We start from the raw sequence: 17726 nt of genomic DNA on the forward strand, positions 1-17726 counted from the left end.
CTTTACAGCATCAGGCTTTAATTCCACCACTAGTCACATCCACAACTGGGCGTTGTTTTCGCTTTGGGCCATCAGGGAAGTCCCAAAAATGTCTAAATTTAATACATCAAAAACTAGTCTTCTCTGGCTGAGAAACGTAGAGGTTTTTGTCAGAAGAAAAGTTATTACAAGGGTTGGAAGTATTTGCCTCTGGGGGAGACTGGCATGTGACAACTTTTTCACTGTCTTCATTTCTGCGAGAATTAAAACCATACACAGAGAGAGAGAGAGAGAGAGAAACCATGCACTGGCGTAACTCTGATTTTGAAATATATCAAATAAAAAAAGTTTGTGAAAACGCCTCATCTCTACACTCAGAAGGTTCAGCAAACCGTTTCCACAGCAACCGAACGCGGCTCCGAAACCAGCTGCGCCACGTAGGGCCGGGCGAGGGTGACGCACTTCCGCCTCTGACCCCGCCCCTCCGCCGCAGGGGCGTGGTTGTCTGGTCCCCTCTTTCCGGGCCTACGCGTGCGCAGTTGTCCAAAGCCGGGCGGCTTGGGTGCCAGTGTACCCAAGGCTCCCTGGCCGCAGCCTCACGCTTTGAGAGGCGCGAGAATTTCCGTAGTTTGCTGTCTGCGTTCATCTCACGACGTGTGCACACGTTGTCCGACGCGAGAGCTGATCCGACCTATTCTCGCGGAAGCAAAGCTCGCGGCTCCGTTCCCTCTCGGGGCGGGGCTAGGGCCGTAGCTCAGCCCTCACTCCCCTTACGTCACGGCTCTGCTGGTCCTCCTGGGAGTTGTGGTTCGGGCCCGCCCCCCGGCCGTGGTCCCAGGGGGCTGCGGACTACGGGTCCCGGCAGGCCTCGCGTTGGCCCCTGAGCCCCTGGCGCCGGGGGCTTCGGGCGGCTTCAACCAGTGGACTCTGGCGCTGCGCGGCACAACCGAGCACCTGGCAGGTTGGCTGGCTCAGAGATGTCTTGCTCGCGGGCTGGCAGCCCCACACACTGAGGCCGCAGCCGACCGACTGACAGACTCAGCGCTTCCCAGGCCCCCGAAGCCTAGGCGCAGAGCGGCCCGGACGCAAACTTCCGGGCAAGTGGAAGGGTCGACAGGAGCAGCAGGCCCGGGGTCGGCAGCGGCAGGGGCCGGGGCGGTTTCCCGAGGAAGGTGACGAAGACAGGGGCGGGACGGACCCGAGCGAGTGAGGAAGGGGTCACTTTCAGTGTGGGCGCCCGGCTCAGCCTGTCCAGCCCCGCCCCCCCGCAGGCCAGCTGCTGGAGTCCAAGGCGCAGCGCTGGGCGCTGACGTCGGCTGAACCGGGTCCGCCAGCCCTCTGGTCCCTACCCCGGCGGCCCTAGACCCTCGGATACCTGCAGGGTAGGAGGCAGGCCCTTGGGGCAGCTCTGGGGTCGTGAGCGTGGGCCGTGCATGGGCATGGCGACAAACCAGCGAGGCGCTGATTGTGCGTCTTGGCCTACCCCCCGCCGCCGCAGGGTCGGATGGCTCAGGGCTTGAGCCGAAGGTTAAAGGCCAACCCCCTAGTCGCCAGGCTTCAGGGCTGCAGCCCACCTGTCTGTAGGCCGGCGGGGGGCGACTGGACAGCTAGATAAGAGAGCTCTTGAAGGGGCTCAGATTTTGTCTGATGCCACGTCAGAGAGGTTTTGCTCGTTTTTGAATGTGTCTAGGGTGTTGGGGTGTGAATAATTCTGCCTCTCTCCTTCTGAGCTCAGAACCAATAGAGAAAATAAGTAAAGGTGCCAGACAGGCTCCTGGTGGGCGTCAACGGGGCTGGGGTTCCGGCAGCGTTACAGTGGAAGGACTGGCACACCAGGTCGTTCCTGGTGGGTCCCCACCTCTCGCCTTTCCCTCTGACCTGTTGCTCCAGGTGCAACAAGTATCTGAATGTCATGCTCCCGCCCAAGACTGGCCCTGTGCAGTGGTTGGGTGGTGAGTGCCCTGTCTACAGAGTGCCTGAGGGCTTCTGTCTGGGTCGCCAGGATTAGGGTGATGGTCTCCTTCTACTTCCTTTAGGCCTTCTTCCAGCAGGTGACTGACAGGCCAGACTCCCTGGCCACTCAGGATGTCCACCTTGGCCTCAGCCAGAGCTGCCACATGACCGGAGCCTGTGATTCGCCAAGTCTTGCCAGTTGACTGTGCCTCATGTGGTGCGGATTTAAACACCATCATTAGACCAGCCGGAGGTGCCCAGAAAGGAGTGGCAGCCTCTGGTGGCCAGCGGTCGGCACCCAAGTTGATTCTTCTCAATAAAGACAATTTGCCAACTTCCTAGCTAAATGGGATTTACTCTTTGCAGCTTTTTAAAGTTTTTTCATAAAATAATCAAAATAAGTGCAAATACTTTATTTCTATACTGTCTAAACGTGTGCTTTAGAAATACTTCTGCCTTCCAAAGAGAAACTAGTAAACCAATAGAGCAGACCCAGGTATCCACCCATTTGGTTGAGATGGTAAATGCTTAAAGTGTAAGACTGCCTTTTAAAACCCATTTTTCCCCAGACCTGCTGATTTTCTACCTGTTTGGTTTGCTGTGCTCTGTGTCAGCCATGGATTCCAATCTCCAACAGGAAGTCTTGGTGGCTGAGCAAACTTGTGACCCGAGAAACAGCAGCTAAGCATTTGGGATGCTGACAAGAGGCTGGTGTATACGCTAAGGTAAGTGCCAGCTGCTCATGCCCTGAGTGCCTCTGTGTTTGTTCGTGCTTGGCCATGTCTGACTCTTGGCAACCCCATGAACTGCTGGTCATCAGGCACCTCTGTCCATGAAGTTTTCCAGGCAAGAATTCTGGAGTGGGTTGCCATTTCCTACTCCAGGGGATCTTCCTCCACTGAGGGATGGAACCCCCATCTCCTGTGTCTCCTGCATTGGCAGGAGGAGTCTTTACCATCGCACCACTTGGGAAACCCTCAGTTTTGTCATAAACCTTTGCAGCGACAGCCTTTCGGGTTCTAATGCCGCCAGGTGTCTGGGTTGTATGCTCTGAGGAAGATGTCAGAGTACAGTGTTTCTGCCAAAAGGAGAAAAAGGAAGAGCTCTCTGGGTGAATTTCTTACTGAAACAAGAGTTCCCTTCTTCCCTATCCTCCCTTCCCCTGACCCTGGTCCATTCCCGACTTGCCATCCCCTCCCTTCACACCCTGGGAGACCTTCTGAGGTGAGATAGTGAGCCCTGATAGTGGGAGGGCTGGGGCCCTGGGGGTCACATGGAGCACAAATAGCCATCTCCTGGGTCGTGGTGACAGCAGTGACAAAGACGAGGCAGGTGGCAGCGTAGCAGAGAGGCCTGGAAAGCCTCTGGGCTGCTTCACAGGGGTCCTACAATGCTGTGCCGGAGCATTGAGGTCTGGGAGTCAGGAGGGCAAGCAGGGGGCATTGTTGGGGGCCCTGCTCAGACCCAGCTGGGGTGATGCCAGGCTGGATGGAGGTGCTGCGGCACAAGACCCACCTGGGCACCCGGGGTGGAGTATGGAGGGGAGGACTGTTCTTCTCTGTCCACTGTCCTCCTTCAGGGGCACTGGTCTGAGCGGGAGGAAGCCTGAGGCTCAGCGTGTCCCTTTGTCTCCCATAGGCTAGTGGGCTCCCAGGGGCACATACTTAGGGAGCATGGCAGGTTGCTGGCCAGCACTGAAGAACTGTCTGGCTGTGCTATAAATAGGGATGTGAACATGACAGGTGCTGGTCAGAGGCCCTTCTTGTGACAGGCTGGACTTTGCTGGTGACCTAGTGGAGCCACTGCTGGCTGAGACTTGGTCCTCTTTTCCCACAGACCTTGCTGGGCACCTACCACTCCTGACCATTCTCTGCCCATTCCCCTGAGGGCAGAGCCAGGCACTGGCCACACCTGCTCTCCTGCTTAAGGTGTCCAATCACCCTAAGTCTTGTTGGAGACAGTCTGCAGCCCATGGCCAGTGGATCTGTAGGCCTACATGAAGGGTGGGTGCGGCAGCCGGCCAGGTGGGCTGAGGGCTGGGCTCACAGGCTACAGAATAACTGTGCTGCTGACTCTTGGGAAAGTGTCCTTTCCTGCCCCTTTATCTCAATCCAGGGCCAGTTTCTGGGCCTTGCAGGTGGCATGTCCCCTGCGAGCAGGCACTCTTGCTGCCTGTTTGCCCACACTTGTTTGGGTATGTGGTTGCCTGGCTGACTAGTTCAGCAGGAGCGCCTGGGAAGAGTAGGGGGCTGCTCATCACTGCCCAGGAGCCGTGGCAGTCCTGGAGGCTCCCAGCGGGAGGAGGGCCTGTGCCCTGAAGGGCAGCGCCTCCTCTCTGCCACTGGGCCACTGGCTCAGGCTGGGCAGCCCTGGCCGCTTGCACATGAGTGGCAGCTGCTGACAGAGGGATGCCAGGCAGGAGGCAGAGGCCATACATGAACAAGTGTGGCCTTCCGACAAGGCGGCAGCCCACAGGCCCTGCCCCCGTCCAGGGCTCACTGGCACCGAAGAGCCACAGGCATTCCAACGTGGGCTTCTCACTGTGGCTAGCAGGATGGAAAAGCCCTGCTGCCCCATCTTCAGTGGGTCCAGAGGCCATGGGGGGAGGGTGGTTGGCGGGCAGCAGGAGGCCTTACAGCCCCTGTGGGGCAGCTGTCTAGGTGAAGGAGCTGTGGGGTGTTTTGCTGAGACTGGGCATCGAGTTGGAAAGACTTGTTCTTTCAGATGGTCCACCTGTATCTGGAAGCCCTGGCGGTCCTGGGTGGGGTGAGGAGGGAGTGGGCACAGGCACCTGTGTGGGCAGGGGAGGACTCGCAGAAGGCTGAGCTGGCTGAGCAGTTCATACGCTGAGAATCTGAGGGTCATTCACTTGGACTCCAGGCTGGGTGTGGCCCAGGAGCCTCGCCCTGTAGGCAGTGCCCATCCCCTGCGTACCCTGTGCTGGGCACCGGCCTGCAGGTGAGGCTGGACAGAGGGTGGCTGTCAGGCTACCTGTGGGCTCAGGCCTGGGATGCTGATTGTTGGGCTGGGGTTGGGGGTGTGGTCCAGGTGCAGGGGTGACGTGTGGGTTTCCTTCCCTGTTGCTGGCCGAGCCTTGGGCTGGCCTGGCGACCCATGGCTGCTCTGGGCCACTGGGCACTAGAGGGAGCAGCTATACCCCAGCAGGCCTCAGGGCCTCCTCTGGCTTTCCAGGAGCCCCACAGTGCAGTGAGCTTCATTCAGGGATCCAGGCCTGCATCTTCCCCGGCCTTGGGGCCCTCATACTGGGGAGGCAGTATCCAGAGATGGAGGGGTAACTGCTCCCTTACTGTCCTGGGGCTCCGAAACCCCTTCCTCTTCGTTACCGTCTTGAGGGGTCCCGAGTCCCCTCCCACTTCAGGTCCTGTTGCTTTAAACTCTTGGGGGTTGTTCAAATCCATTCATGTTAAACCAATTTTATTGAGGAATCAAAGAATGCCAGGAGGCACAGGTCATGAGTGATCCAGCTTTGCAAAGTGAACACACATGTAATTGGCACCCAGACGAGGAAATAGCATGTCCCCAGTTCCAAGCCCCCATGACTGGCTCAGCCACTGTCTTCCTGCCTCCAGCGCCCTGGGTTTGCTTGTTCTGTTTGTGAGCTTCCTATCGGTGGGGTCAGGTGCACGGCTCCTCTCCTTCAGCGTCCGTTTGTGAGCTCTGCTGTGTAGTGTGGTGGGTCGTGCTCCCTTGAAAGTAAATCTTGTCAGGACCTGGTTCACCCTTGAGCCTGCAAGGCAGGCACTGCTGTGAATAGTGCCACCTCCGTCAGGGCCTGCCTGGGGTGGCCAGTCCACACCTCTCAGAAGAAGGCCCAGCAGTGAGGCCCGAGTGACGGTGCAGCACTGCTCCCCGGGCTCTGGGTAGCATCAGCCCCCCAGTGTGTTAGGTGCTGGAGGTGCCTGTCCCAAGGTTTTCCTGTTTTCTGTCAGACAGTCCGCTTTGTGCATGAGGCCAGCAGGCTCTCTCCTCACTCTGGGTACACGGGCTTTGTGCCTCTCCAGTCTTAAGTTCCGGCTGGTGTTTCTTTGTAAAGGTTTGTCTTACCTTGTGTATTGATGTCTGCAGTCCTAGTGGCCCCCCCCCAGCCCCCCACCATGCCAGCCATCCAGAACCTTATCTGCTGGCGTGTAGACCTCCTTGACCAGATCTTATTCCCTGGTCCCTGGGGATCTGGAGTCCCATCACCAGGACTGCCCCCACACTACTGTTCCAGCTCCCCACAGCTGCTGGAGGGGGCAGCTGGGGGAGGGTCCCTTTCCAGAGAGGTGTCCCACCTGCCCTCCAGCCCCAGGGCATTCCTGCGTGCCCCTTCCCCCACACTGGTTTCTGTCTCTCCCTGGCAGCCCTCTGGTGTGACCTCGTGTGGCTTTCTCCATGTGGCCCGATGGTCCCCTCTCCCCGCAGGTCTCCACCATGGACCCAGACCCCCAAGCGGGCGTGCAGGTGGGCATGCGCGTGGTGCGCGGCGTGGACTGGAAGTGGGGCCAGCAGGACGGCGGCGAGGGCGGCGTGGGCACGGTGGTGGAGCTCGGCCGCCATGGCAGCCCTTCGACCCCCGACCGCACGGTGGTCGTGCAGTGGGACCACGGAACCCGCACCAACTACCGCGCGGGCTACCAGGGCGCACACGACCTGCTGCTCTATGACAACGCCCAAATCGGTGCGGGCCTGGGGGCGGGGCTGGGAATGGAGTTGGGCTGGGGGCGGAGCCGGCGGCTCTCCTGACACTGCGCCCTGCAGGTGTCCGCCACCCCAACATCATCTGCGACTGCTGCAAGAAGCACGGGCTGCGGGGCATGCGCTGGAAATGCCGTATCTGCTTCGACTACGATCTCTGCACGCAATGCTACATGCACAACAAGCACGACCTGGCCCACGCCTTCGAGCGCTACGAGACGGCCCACTCGCGCCCGTGAGTCCCCCCAGCCGTCCCAGTATCCCACCCCGCCTGCAAGCGTCCAGGGCCTCCTGAGAATGCCTCTGACACACTACGAGCCTTGGTCTGGGAGAGCTGGAGCTGCCTCCTGCTGACTGCTCTGCTGCAGGTCAAGTCTGTCCTGAGCCATTTCCTGGAGGAGTGACCAGGGTGATGAATACCCCAGGGGCCTGGGCATTGACACCAGCCCCCACCCCCTACAGAAGGCGACTGTGTCCACCTAGCGGGTCTGCGGAGGTCGGTGCTGTGGACGGGGTCCCCTCTCACCCCTTCGCTTCCTCTCGCCTGGCTCTCACTGGCCCCCCAGTGCTGCCTGACCGGGGCTCTGAGAGAGGCCTGTGTGGGGTGTGCTGCCTGCATTTGCTGTGGTCAGGAGGGCCCACGCTAGGGAGGAAGGGCACCCAGAGGCACACCCCTGCCACCTGCACTGTCGCCTCCGCCTCCGTGACACCCCCACCCGTGGAGGGGAGGGATGTGCTGGCTAGCGAGGGAGCTGAGAGCAGCCATCCAACACCTCTGGCCAGGCCTGCCTTCCTCATGCCCATGTTTCCCACATGCTGAACCCTCCCCAGGCCAGGCTGGGTGCTGAGCTCTGGGCATAGCTCTGACAGGATACCTAGCTCTCCAGGAGGTGGCAGATGTGGTGTGACCACACACAGGAACCATGCGGTGAGGGTGAGCCTGGAGCACCCGTCCAACCTGGTGTCTTGAAAGGCCCCTGGAGGGAACCAGTCAGCAGCCCCACTCAAGGTCCAGTGTGGAGGGCACTGGCCTGGGGGGGCCTGCTGTTCCAGGGGAAGAGACCCCGGGGTGGGAATGGGGAGCAGGGCTGGCAGAGCAAAGGGCCTGCTCCTGGCACCACTGCCCTTCATGGCCTGGGACCCACTCTGTTTCCCATAGGGTCATGCTGAGTCCCCGCCAGGGCCTCCCAAGGATCCCGTTAAGGGGCATCTTCCAGGGGGCGAAGGTGGTTCGGGGCCCCGACTGGGAGTGGGGCTCACAGGATGGTGAGTGGGGGCCAGGTGGGAAGGTGGGGGGCTCACAGGATGGTGAGTGAAAGGGCGGGAAGGTGGGGGTTTCACAGGATGTTGAGTCGGGGGGTGGGAAGGTGGGGGGTGGTTGTGGGAGGCATTTGCCACCAGCTGTGGCTCATCCTCATGGTGTGGGTTTACCCTGCTGGTGGGGTCACTGTCTCCCAGGAGGAGAAGGGAAACCAGGCCGAGTGGTGGACATCCGTGGCTGGGACGTGGAGACAGGCCGGAGCGTGGCCAGTGTGACGTGGGCCGATGGCACCACAAACGTGTACCGTGTGGGCCACAAGGGCAAGGTGGACCTCAAGTGTGTGGGCGAGGCAGCTGGCGGCTTCTACTACAGGGAGCACCTCCCAAGGCTTGGTATGGGCGGGCCGTTCACCATGTGCCCCGCCCCCACCATTTGCCCCCTGTCCTGCCCTGGGCCCAGGGGTGGTCTCTGGAGTCACTGAGGTGAGCGGTGCAGGCAGAAGGAACTGCCTGAGCCAGGCCTGCTGCACCCCCCACCCCCAGGCAAGCCCGCAGAGCTGCAGCGCAGGGTCAGTGCTGACGGCCAGCCCTTCCAGCGTGGGGACAAGGTCAAGTGTCTGCTGGACGCGGACGTGCTGAAGGAGATGCAGGAAGGCCACGGCGGGTGGAACCCCCGGATGGCCAAGGTGAGATGCCCCACCTGGCGAGTTCCCGTGCCCACTCTCCCCATGTCCTCTAGCCCCCCGCCCTCCTGTTCCACCTGGCCACCACCTCCATGACCCGCCACAGTTTATCGGACAGACGGGCACCGTGCACCGCATCACAGACCATGGGGACGTGCGTGTGCAGTTCAGCCACAAGACCCGCTGGACCTTCCACCCTGGGGCTCTCACCAAGGTGCATGGGGGGGCTGAGCTGAGCCCCTTCTGCTCACTTCTGTACCCCCTTTCATGTACCTGCTCGGTCCTGGGAGTGCCTTCCTCTGGCCCTGAAGGACGAGCTCAGGGCCTGGTGGGTCTGAAGGGGATTCGGTCCAGGGAGAGGGACCTAGATGTGAAGGGGAGGCCCAGGGCATTGTTGGAAGTGGGAGCAGCAGACCAGGCCCCAGTGTGTGTTCTGAGGGCCAGGGGAGCCTCGCAGGCTTCAGGTGGCATGGTTGGGCAGAGTTCCTAGAATGCTCCCATGGGTGCCGCCTGAAGGGTGGGAAGGCCCCTTAGGACAGGGGTGGACCCTGGATCAGGGTGGTGGGGCATGGTGAGAGCTGTTTGAGAAGCAGTATTTCTCAGAAGCAGGAGGGAGGAGGTGGAGGGCAGGTGGCAGCGCATCCGGTGACAGCGCCTGGACAGAATGCAGAGCCAGCACTCAGCTCAAGCTGGGGACTCCAGGCACATGTGGGCCTTCAAGGAGGGGGTGTGGTGGGGTCACAGGACAGGTGGTTTATAGAGTGAGTTCTGTCTGCAGGTGAGGGCACAGGTGTGGAGAAAGTTGCCAGGAAAGATTTGGGGTGTGGGAGGAGCAGCCCCGGGCCCCGCCATGTTCAGGCTTTGCCCCCAGTCAGCCTGGTGCCCCTCCTCCAAGCTGGGCTGGGCTGGTCTTGGCCATACTGCCCACCTCCCCATCAGCCCGTGGTCAGGCCTGCCCCAACCTGAACACCGCTGAGCTGACTCTGGCCGTCAGCCCCATGGCTCTGAGGCTGGGCCGGCAGGGCTGTCCTGCTCACCTGTCACCCTTATGGGGTGAGAGCCTCTGGTTGTGTTTCCAGGCAGGGGCTGGGGTCCTGGTGAGGTGGAGCTGAACGAGGGTGGGGGCCTTCCTGCTCTCCGACCCTGGGCAACCATGCCCGCTGGGGCCCCTCACGTGCTTCTCTCGTGCTCCTCTGTCACTCAGCAAAACTCCTGCCTGGTGGGTGAGGTGGTGCGGGTTATCGACGACCTTGACACGGTGAAGCGGCTGCAGGCTGGCCATGGGGAGTGGACCGATGACATGGCCCCTGTGAGTCCCCCAATCTTACCTCCATGCCCATCACACTTACCCCTGGGAGGCACGCCTGTGACCCCACCCTCTTCTCATTCAGGCTCTGGGCCGCATTGGGAGAGTGCTGAAGGTTTTCGGAGACGGGAACGTGGGTGTGCTGGTCAGTGGGAAGCTGTGGACCTTCAGCCCCTCCTGCCTGGTGGCCTACCGGCCTGAGGAAGATGCCAACCTGGATGTAGCTGGGCGAGCCCGGGAGAACAAAAGTGAGGGCATCCAGTGAGCAGCTGGTTAGGCAGCAGGGCTGCCCTGGCCACCACTGACCCTCAACCCCACCTTCCCCAGGCTCCCTGAGCGTTGTCCTGGACAAGCTTCGAGCCCAGAAGAGTGACCTGGAGCACCCAGGGAGGCTGGTGGTGGAGGTGGCTCTGGGCAACGTGGCCCGGGCTCTGGACCTGCTGCGGCGGCACCCGGAACAGGCGAGCCCGAGACCTGCCTCCCGCCCAGGCAGCCCCAGTGAGGGGGCCGAGGGCCAGGGACTGATCCTCTGCCTCTCCCGGCAGGTGGACACCAAGAATCAGGGCAGGACTGCCCTGCAGATGGCTGCTTACCTAGGCCAGGTGGAGCTGGTGCGGCTGCTGCTGCAGGCTCAGGCGGGCGTTGACCTGCCGGATGAAGAGGGCAACACGGCACTGCACTACGCAGCCCTGGGGTGAGGCCCGGCCAGGGTGTGAGGGGGCGGGGCCTGCAGGTCCAGCTGACAGGCACAGCGCCCCTCCTGCTTCCTCTCCTGCCAGGAACCAGCCCGAGGCTGCCCGGGTGCTCTTGAGCTCGGGTTGTGGGGCCAATGCTCTGAACAGCACTCGGAGCTCAGCACTGCATGTGGCCGTGCAGAGGGGCTTCCTGGAGGTGGTGAAGGTCCTCTGCGAGCGTGGCTGTGACGTCAACCTGCCTGTGAGTGCTGGGTCCCCTGGCTTTGACCCTGGGGTCAAAGAGGTCATGGTTGAGACCTCCTTGCCAAGTGATCACTGGCCTACCACCGGCAGGATGCCCACGCTGACACACCACTGCACTGTGCCATCTCGGCGGGCACTGGTGCCAGCGGCATTGTGGAGGTCCTCACCGAGGTGCCAGGCATCGACGTTACCGCCACCAACAGCCAGGGCTTCACCCTGCTGCACCATGCGTCCCTCAAAGGCCACACACTGTGAGTTTGGGGTGACACACAGCTCCTGCTGTGCCACTGGGCCACCCTGGGTCGCCCCTGACCCCAGAGGCATCTATCTCCCTGCTCCCACAGAGCTGTCAGGAGGATTCTGGCACGGGCCCGGCAGCTGGTGGATGCCAAGAAGGAGGATGGGTTCACGGCACTGCACCTGGCTGCCTTCAACAACCATGGGGAGGTGGCCCAGGTTCTCATCCGAGAGGTGTGGACGGAGTTCCCTGGGCCACAGACTGGGGTATCAGGGCCCACCAGGGTCCCTGGGTTGAGCCCGTGCCCACTCCTCCCCAGGGCCACTGTGACGTGAACGCTCGCAACCGTAAGCTGCAGTCCCCGCTGCACCTGGCTGTGCAGCAGGCCCACGTAGGGCTGGTGCCACTGCTGGTGGACGCCGGCTGCAGTGTCAACGCCGAGGACGAGGAAGGGGACACGGCTCTGCACGTGGCCTTGCAGCGCCACCAGCTGCTGCCTCTGGCAGCTGATGGGGGCGCAGGGGACCCAGGTCCCCTGCAGCTGCTGTCCAGGGTGAGGAAGTGTGACTCTGGGTGCTGGGGAGGTGGGTGCAGAACTGGACCACAGGCTCCTCTGCCCTATCTGCCCTCAGGATGGCTGGACCAGTCCTCATAGGGCGGGCAGTCTGGGCCACAGTGGTTTGTTCTGCAACCCTCCTCACCAATGCCCTCCCAGTGTTCCTGAGATTCTGACCAGCTGGGGAGAGGGAGTGGGGTCTAGTGGGGCTGGGCCCTGCCATAGGCCGAGTGGTATGTCAGAACACGGCCTCCGTGCCACCTGCTGCCCAGTGGGGCCCTTTGCCTCCGGCTCCAGGAGCCTCAGGGGGCAGGTGCTCAGGCCTCTGCAGCCAGGTACCAGACGAGGCTCCCTTCAGACCAGCGTTCCCAGGCGCTGGCCCTCACCAGCGCCTGTCCTGCTATCCAGCTACAGGCCTCGGGCCTTCCTGGCAGCGCGGAGCTGACTGCGGGCACAGCGATCGCCTACTTCTTAGCGCTGGAGGGCGCCGACCTGAGCTACGCCAACCACCGAGGTCGGAGCCCCCTGGACCTGGCTGCCGAGGGTCGCCTGCTCAAAGCCCTGCAGGGCTGTGCTCAGCGCTTCCGGTGAGCCAGCGGGGCGGGGGGCGGGGGGCGGGCTTGAAGCCCCGGGCCCTTTCAAGACACCTGTCCCCACGCAGGGAGCGGCAGGCTGGCGGCGGTGGCAGCGGGGGCTCGGCCCAGGGCCCAAGACTGGTGCTCAGTGCTCCGAACACTGTGACCAACCTGCATGTGGCCGCGCCGACGGGGCCCGAGGCCGCTGAGTGCCTAGTGTGCTCGGAGCTGGCGCTGCTGGTTCTGTTCTCGCCCTGCCAGCATCGCACAGTGTGTGAGGGTGAGTGCGGGGTGGGGAGGGAGGCGCGGCAGCGGGGCTGGAGGGCCCCTTACTCAACCGTGCCCTCCCCCCGCAGAGTGCGCGCGCAGAATGAAGAAGTGCATCAGGTGCCAGGTGGTCATCAGCAAGAAGCTGCGCCCAGGTGGGGACCGGCGCCCAACCCGCCCCGCTGCCCCCAGGTGTGGGCCGCTGCACCCGTCCGCGGCCCCGCTCGCTGTCCACAGCCCCGCCCCCTGTCCTGGCTCACATCTCTGTTCGCGGTTCTCCCGCAAGACCTCGGCCCCGAGCCCCGGCCCCTGACCTGGACCTCTTCCGCAGACGGCACAGAGGTGGTCAGCGCGGCCCCCGCACCCGGCCCACCGCGGCAGTTGGTGGAGGAGCTGCAGAGCCGGTACAGGCAGATGGAGGAGCGCATCACCTGCCCAATTTGCATCGACAGCCACATCCGCCTCGTGTTCCAGTGCGGCCACGGCGCCTGCGCGCCTTGTGGCTCGGCGCTCAGCGCCTGCCCGATCTGCCGCCAGCCCATCCGCGACCGCATCCAGATCTTCGTGTAGCCCGCGCCCCCCGCCTCGTTCCGGGGCCATGCCCCGTGGCCGCCCTCGCGAACCCTTTCTCTGTGTTTTATAAAAAGATTGCTAGACTTTGTGCCTGTTTGCCTGCCTGGGGCGGGGCCGTGCGGGTCCCCCACCGCGGACCGTTCTGACCGCACCCCTTACACCGTTGGCCCGGCGCTGGGTTCTGCGCTTTGGCCAGAGGCCTTGCAGGGCCTCTCCCGCCCCATATTCTGCCCTTCTTCCCAGGATTCACGGGTCCAGAGTGCTGCCCGGACCCTGGCCAGAAAGAACGGGGCCCCGGGCTTACGGTGTCGTCCAGGGGCACCGAGTGGACCGAAACCCCAGCAGTAGCCACCTCCCGGCTCCTGGGGTGGGCTACAGAGACGGGTTTTGGCTAAAGCAGGACCCGGTCTCGTGGCAGACTGTGCGGTCCTGGCTAAGTGGGGAGTTGGGCGAGGCCTCCGGTTTCAAGCCAAGAGCCCCGGCAGGGTCTCAGGACCGCTGAGAGTGGGAGGTGGAATACGGATTTGGGGAGAGGGCAGGACACAGGACGGAGAGGGTTGGTGTATTGGTTCGAACTTAGTCATGAAGTGGGGGAAGGGAGACTGCCCTCGTCTGGACCCAGTGACCGGGCGCTTTCCAAGAACCACCAAAATGCTCCCCTGGAGCCTCAAGGCTGCCCGCCAGCCACTTGGCGCTGACCCTGCTGGCCCGGCGCGCCACTGTCACTCGGCTCAAAGCCTGGATGGAGAATGGGGAGGGCCTGCACCCCCGGCCTCCTCTGGCTGGGCGCCTCTCCACTCGGAGCAATTCCCCCAGCCCCCATCCCGTCTCCCCTCCGGCAGTCCGCTCCGCCCCTGCGGGCCTCCCGCCCGGCCCTGGATCCCGGTTCCCCCAGCCCAGAGGCGCCCTCACCTCCCTCCCGCCTAGCTCGGCTCCTCAGCCAGGCGCAGCCTGAAAGCCGTCCCGTCGAGTCTTCTGTTCTCAGGACACCCGGCCCCCAGCCCCTACCCAGAACTGTCCAGACTTCGGTCCTGCTTGCGCGCCGCAGGAAGCGCCTAGTGCAGATTCCTGGCTCCCTATGGCCCCCACCCCCGCACCTTGTGCGCTTTCCCTGTGGCCGGCCAGGTCCTTCCGCTGGCCCCGGCAGGTCCCTCTCCCTCCTGGCACACAAACCTCGCTCCACAGGCGCCGTCCCTTTTCCTCAGCCTGGTACTCACTTGCCACGTCCCCTCCCGTCGCGTCCCTCCCCTCTTGGGGGGTCCCTGTCGCCAGCGCCTGCGGGGGACGCGTCCTCAGCTGACCAGGATGGAGGTTCCACTGCTGGGTCTCATGCAGTGTCGAGGGGCTTGGGGAGATTCCGTTTGGGAGAAAAGTTGCCGAGTCATTCAACTTCCAGCCAGTTTGGGGACCCCAGCTGACACTCCGGCCTAAGCCGGAGTCCCTGGCGTCTGTCCCTTCCCTGGCGTCCGGGGCCCTCCTCGCCCCCCCACTGCCAAGTGACCCCGCCCAGCGGGCCCTGCCCAGGCCACCGCCACCGACCTAGAGGCCCAGGTCCCCGCGCCCCAGGCTGGAGGCGGCGGGGGTTCTCCCGACAGTGGGCGGCCAGCTGGTTCCCTTCAGGGGCGGCCGCGCGCCCTCCCCCCGGGGCTGTAATCCGAGCCGCTGCCGCGCCGCCCCGCCGCCCCAGCCCCGACAGCGAGTCCGCAGGCGCCATGGGCCGCGGGGCCTGCGTCCCCTCCGCGGCGTCGGGGGCCGGCGACAGGGCCCGCCGGCTTGGAGCCGTGCTGGGCGCGCTGTGCCTCTTCCCCGCGCTCGTGCTGTTGGCCTGGCCAGGGAACCCGGCTAACGGGGCCGGGGCGAGAGCAGCGCAGGTGAGAGCGGGCGCGGGAACGGGTGGGTCCGGCCCCGGCTCCGCGGTCCGGCGTGAGTCCGCGTGTCCGCCGATGCGGGGGGAGGGGCCGGTGGGGGGCAAATCTGCCGCCAGCTCCGCCCACTCCGACCTGGCTTGTTTTTAGTAACTTTTTCTTTCTATTAAGTAAACCCGGCTCGGGGTAGAAAACCAGAAACAGCCGAAAGGCAGAAAGAGGGGCCATCAGCGCTCCCTGGAGCGCGCCCTCTTTCCAGGCCCTTTTCCTCGCGACCTGAGGCTTGGGGACAATCCCTACTGCCTCCCCACGGAGCACTTGCTTCCCTTTAAGGGAGACGCTGCGCCCCAGACTTCGGGCGTCCTGGCCTCCGGGAGCCTCGGTCCGCCGCACCCCCCGGCGCCCCGCAGACGCCGCTACACGCTGACCCCGGCCAGGCTGCGTTGGGAACACTTCAACCTTACGTACAAGTGCGGCCCTGGCCCTGGAAGGTGGGGGGAGCACGGTGCCTCCTGGCCGCCACCCCTGACCGTGACTCCTACCCCAGGATCCTCTCCTTCCCGAGGAACCTGCTCAGCCCCAGCGAGACTCGGCGGGGTCTGGCCGCCGCCTTCCGCATGTGGAGTGACGTGTCCCCCTTCAGCTTCCGCGAGGTGGCCCCCGAGCAGCCCAGCGATCTCCGCATAGGTGGGCGCCGTGCCCCTGCCCCCGCCCCACCCAGAGGCCCTCTCTCAGGCCCGTGCTCCCCCAGGCTTCTACCCCGTCAACCACACGGACTGCCTGGTCTCCCCGCTGCACCACTGCTTCGACGGCCCCACGGGCGAGCTGGCCCACGCCTTCTTTCCCCCACACGGCGGCATCCACTTTGACGACAGCGAGTACTGGGTCCTGGGCCCCACGCGCTACAGCTGGAAGAAAGGTGACGCGGTCCTGGCCTCCCATGGGGCCCCTCCACCACGGTGTGAACAGCGGGGATCTTTGAGGGGTCGTGCAGAGGATTTGGGGTCAGGCTGACGGGGAGGGGAAGGCTGGTAGGAGGCCGTCGGCCTGGGTTCCGGGAGTCCTGAAGCCCCCCACCCCCACACCGCTGGAGCCGGAGCCGGAGCTGCATTCCTGGGGGCCAGCTCACCGCCTCGCCGGCCTGGAACATTCTTATCTTCCATGGCTGCGGTGGGGAGGCTCCCTGCGCTGCAGCAGCTGTGCAGGCCGTGGGGAGCAAGGAGGGGGAAGTGGGGGTGGGTGCTGGGCGGGGTACCGGGTGCTGACCGGCCGGGCCCGCAGGCGTGTGGCTCACCGACCTGGTGCACGTGGCGGCCCATGAGATCGGCCACGCGCTGGGCCTGATGCACTCCCAGCACGGCCGGGCGCTCATGCACCTCAACGCCACGCTGCGCGGCTGGAAGGCACTGTCGCAGGACGAGCTGTGGGGGCTTCACCGGCTCTACGGTGAGTGCGGGGCCGGCGGTGGGCTGCAGAAGGCGGGCGGGGGCGGGCGCGTCCTATCAGTCTGCCTCCGCAGGCTGCCTGGACCGGCTGTTCGTGTGCGCGTCCTGGGCGCGGAGGGGTTTCTGCGACGCTCGCCGGCGACTTATGAAGAGGCTGTGCCCCAGCAGCTGCGACTTCTGCTATGGTGAGGTCGGGTGTCCGCCTGGCCTGGGTGCACGGGGTCGCCCGGCGCTGATCTGGCTCCTCCACCCCGAGCAGAGTTCCCCTTCCCCACGGTGGCCGCCACCCCGCCGCCCCCCAGGACCAAAACTAAGCTGGTGCCCGAGGGCAGGAATGTGACGTTCCGTTGCGGTCAGAAGATCCTCCACAAGAAAGGCAAAGTATAGTGAGTGCCCCGGCCCAGGCGGGGCGGAGGGGAGGGGAGGGGAGGGGAAGGGAGGGCGGGACCCTCCCTGCCCAGCCCTCCGCCCTCTCCGCAGCTGGTACAAGGACCAGGAGCCCCTGGAGTTCTCCTACCCCGGCTACCTGGCCCTGGGCGAAGCGCACCTGAGCATCATCGCCAACGCCATCAACGAGGGCACCTACACGTGTGTGGTGCGCCGGCGGCAGCGCGTGCTCAGCACCTACTCCTGGCGCATCCGCGTGCGGAGTTGAGCGCCGCCCTCGGAGCTGAAGCCGCTGATAAAGCACTTTGTCTCTCAAGTCTCCTTGCCCTTTCTTGGGAGGGTGGGCGGCTGTTCTTGCGCCCAGCGGGTGGGGAGCCTGCTGAGCGGGCTGACCACTAGAGTCAGGATCTGGCATGTGCTCAGTGCTGGGGAGGCAGGGCCCCCATGGCTGAAAGAGTGGGGTGAGCTGGGGAGCAGGGCTGGGGGCATCAGCAAAAGGAACTAGTTTGGAGCAGGTGGGGGCCCCAGAGAGCCTGTCCAGCCAGACTAGTAGCTGGAGGTCTTGCAAGTCAGAAAGAGATGGGCCCAAGTGGGGTTGGAGGCCACCCTTTATCCCCTCCTCCTCTCAAGAGTGTGGGGGCCCAGGCTCCCCGCACCCCCATGGAGCACTAGCTCAGGATCCAGAACAGGACTAGCCACTCAAAGAAGGATATACCAGACCTTTCCTCCAAGAATATTTTACTACATCTTAAAACACAGGAACAACTTTGTACAAAACCCACTGTGGCTGAGTTCACATGCCTGGTTCTGGGGACCCTGCTTTGAGGAGCAAGAAGGTGCCCCAGCAGCAGCCTGAAGATTTAAAAACTACAAAAATCTCCACAGCTCTGGTCCCAGTTCCAGCGGTGACCGCCCAGCATGGCCCCCACCGTGGCCAAGTGTGTGGGGGTACGAATGCCCATCCTCCCCTCACAGGGCAAGTCCAATTCATATGAAAAAATAC

The 17726-nt window shown here is 63.7% G+C and overlaps 2 protein-coding genes across 13 annotated transcripts; both read left to right on the forward strand.

Moving 5' to 3' along the window:
- Nucleotides 1–577: 577 nt before the first annotated feature.
- MIB2 (MIB E3 ubiquitin protein ligase 2) lies at nucleotides 578–13114 on the forward strand. Of its 10 annotated transcripts, none has more exons than XM_055419351.2 (20): nucleotides 578–1361; nucleotides 2502–2657; nucleotides 6358–6613; nucleotides 6694–6865; nucleotides 7790–7896; nucleotides 8089–8283; nucleotides 8434–8576; nucleotides 8680–8787; nucleotides 9778–9882; nucleotides 9965–10127; nucleotides 10207–10340; nucleotides 10425–10573; nucleotides 10659–10815; nucleotides 10908–11068; nucleotides 11162–11288; nucleotides 11375–11608; nucleotides 12020–12198; nucleotides 12273–12466; nucleotides 12543–12608; nucleotides 12785–13114. In XM_055419351.2, the coding sequence occupies exons 3-20, from the start codon at nucleotides 6367–6369 to the stop codon at nucleotides 13021–13023; spliced, it is 2880 nt and encodes a 959-aa protein (XP_055275326.2). In that variant the 5' UTR covers nucleotides 578–1361; nucleotides 2502–2657; nucleotides 6358–6366; the 3' UTR covers nucleotides 13024–13114. The 10 variants fall into 10 exon arrangements, with proteins under 10 accessions (XP_055275326.2, XP_055275331.2, XP_055275329.2 ...); XM_055419356.2 differs by having other exon boundaries at nucleotides 8692–8787; XM_055419354.2 differs by having other exon boundaries at nucleotides 2570–2657.
- A 1517-nt stretch (nucleotides 13115–14631) lies between these two features.
- On the forward strand, nucleotides 14632–17173 carry MMP23B (matrix metallopeptidase 23B). Of its 3 annotated transcripts, none has more exons than XM_088845392.1 (8): nucleotides 14632–14897; nucleotides 15225–15361; nucleotides 15457–15578; nucleotides 15643–15810; nucleotides 16173–16337; nucleotides 16411–16521; nucleotides 16596–16722; nucleotides 16798–17173. In XM_088845392.1, exons 1-8 carry the CDS (start codon nucleotides 14739–14741, stop codon nucleotides 17120–17122), a joined length of 1314 nt encoding a protein of 437 aa, XP_088701518.1. In that variant the 5' UTR covers nucleotides 14632–14738; the 3' UTR covers nucleotides 17123–17173. The 3 variants fall into 3 exon arrangements, with proteins under 3 accessions (XP_088701518.1, XP_088701517.1, XP_055275342.1); XM_088845391.1 differs by having other exon boundaries at nucleotides 14634–14897; nucleotides 15439–15578; nucleotides 16798–17171; XM_055419367.2 differs by having other exon boundaries at nucleotides 14639–14897; nucleotides 15439–15578; nucleotides 16817–17039.
- Nucleotides 17174–17726: the final 553 nt, after the last annotated feature.

The sequence above is a fragment of the Moschus berezovskii genome, chromosome 17, assembly GCF_049115385.1.
Source record: "Moschus berezovskii isolate FMDL1 chromosome 17, NW_MosBer_1.0, whole genome shotgun sequence".
Classification (NCBI taxonomy): domain Eukaryota; kingdom Metazoa; phylum Chordata; class Mammalia; order Artiodactyla; family Moschidae; genus Moschus; species Moschus berezovskii.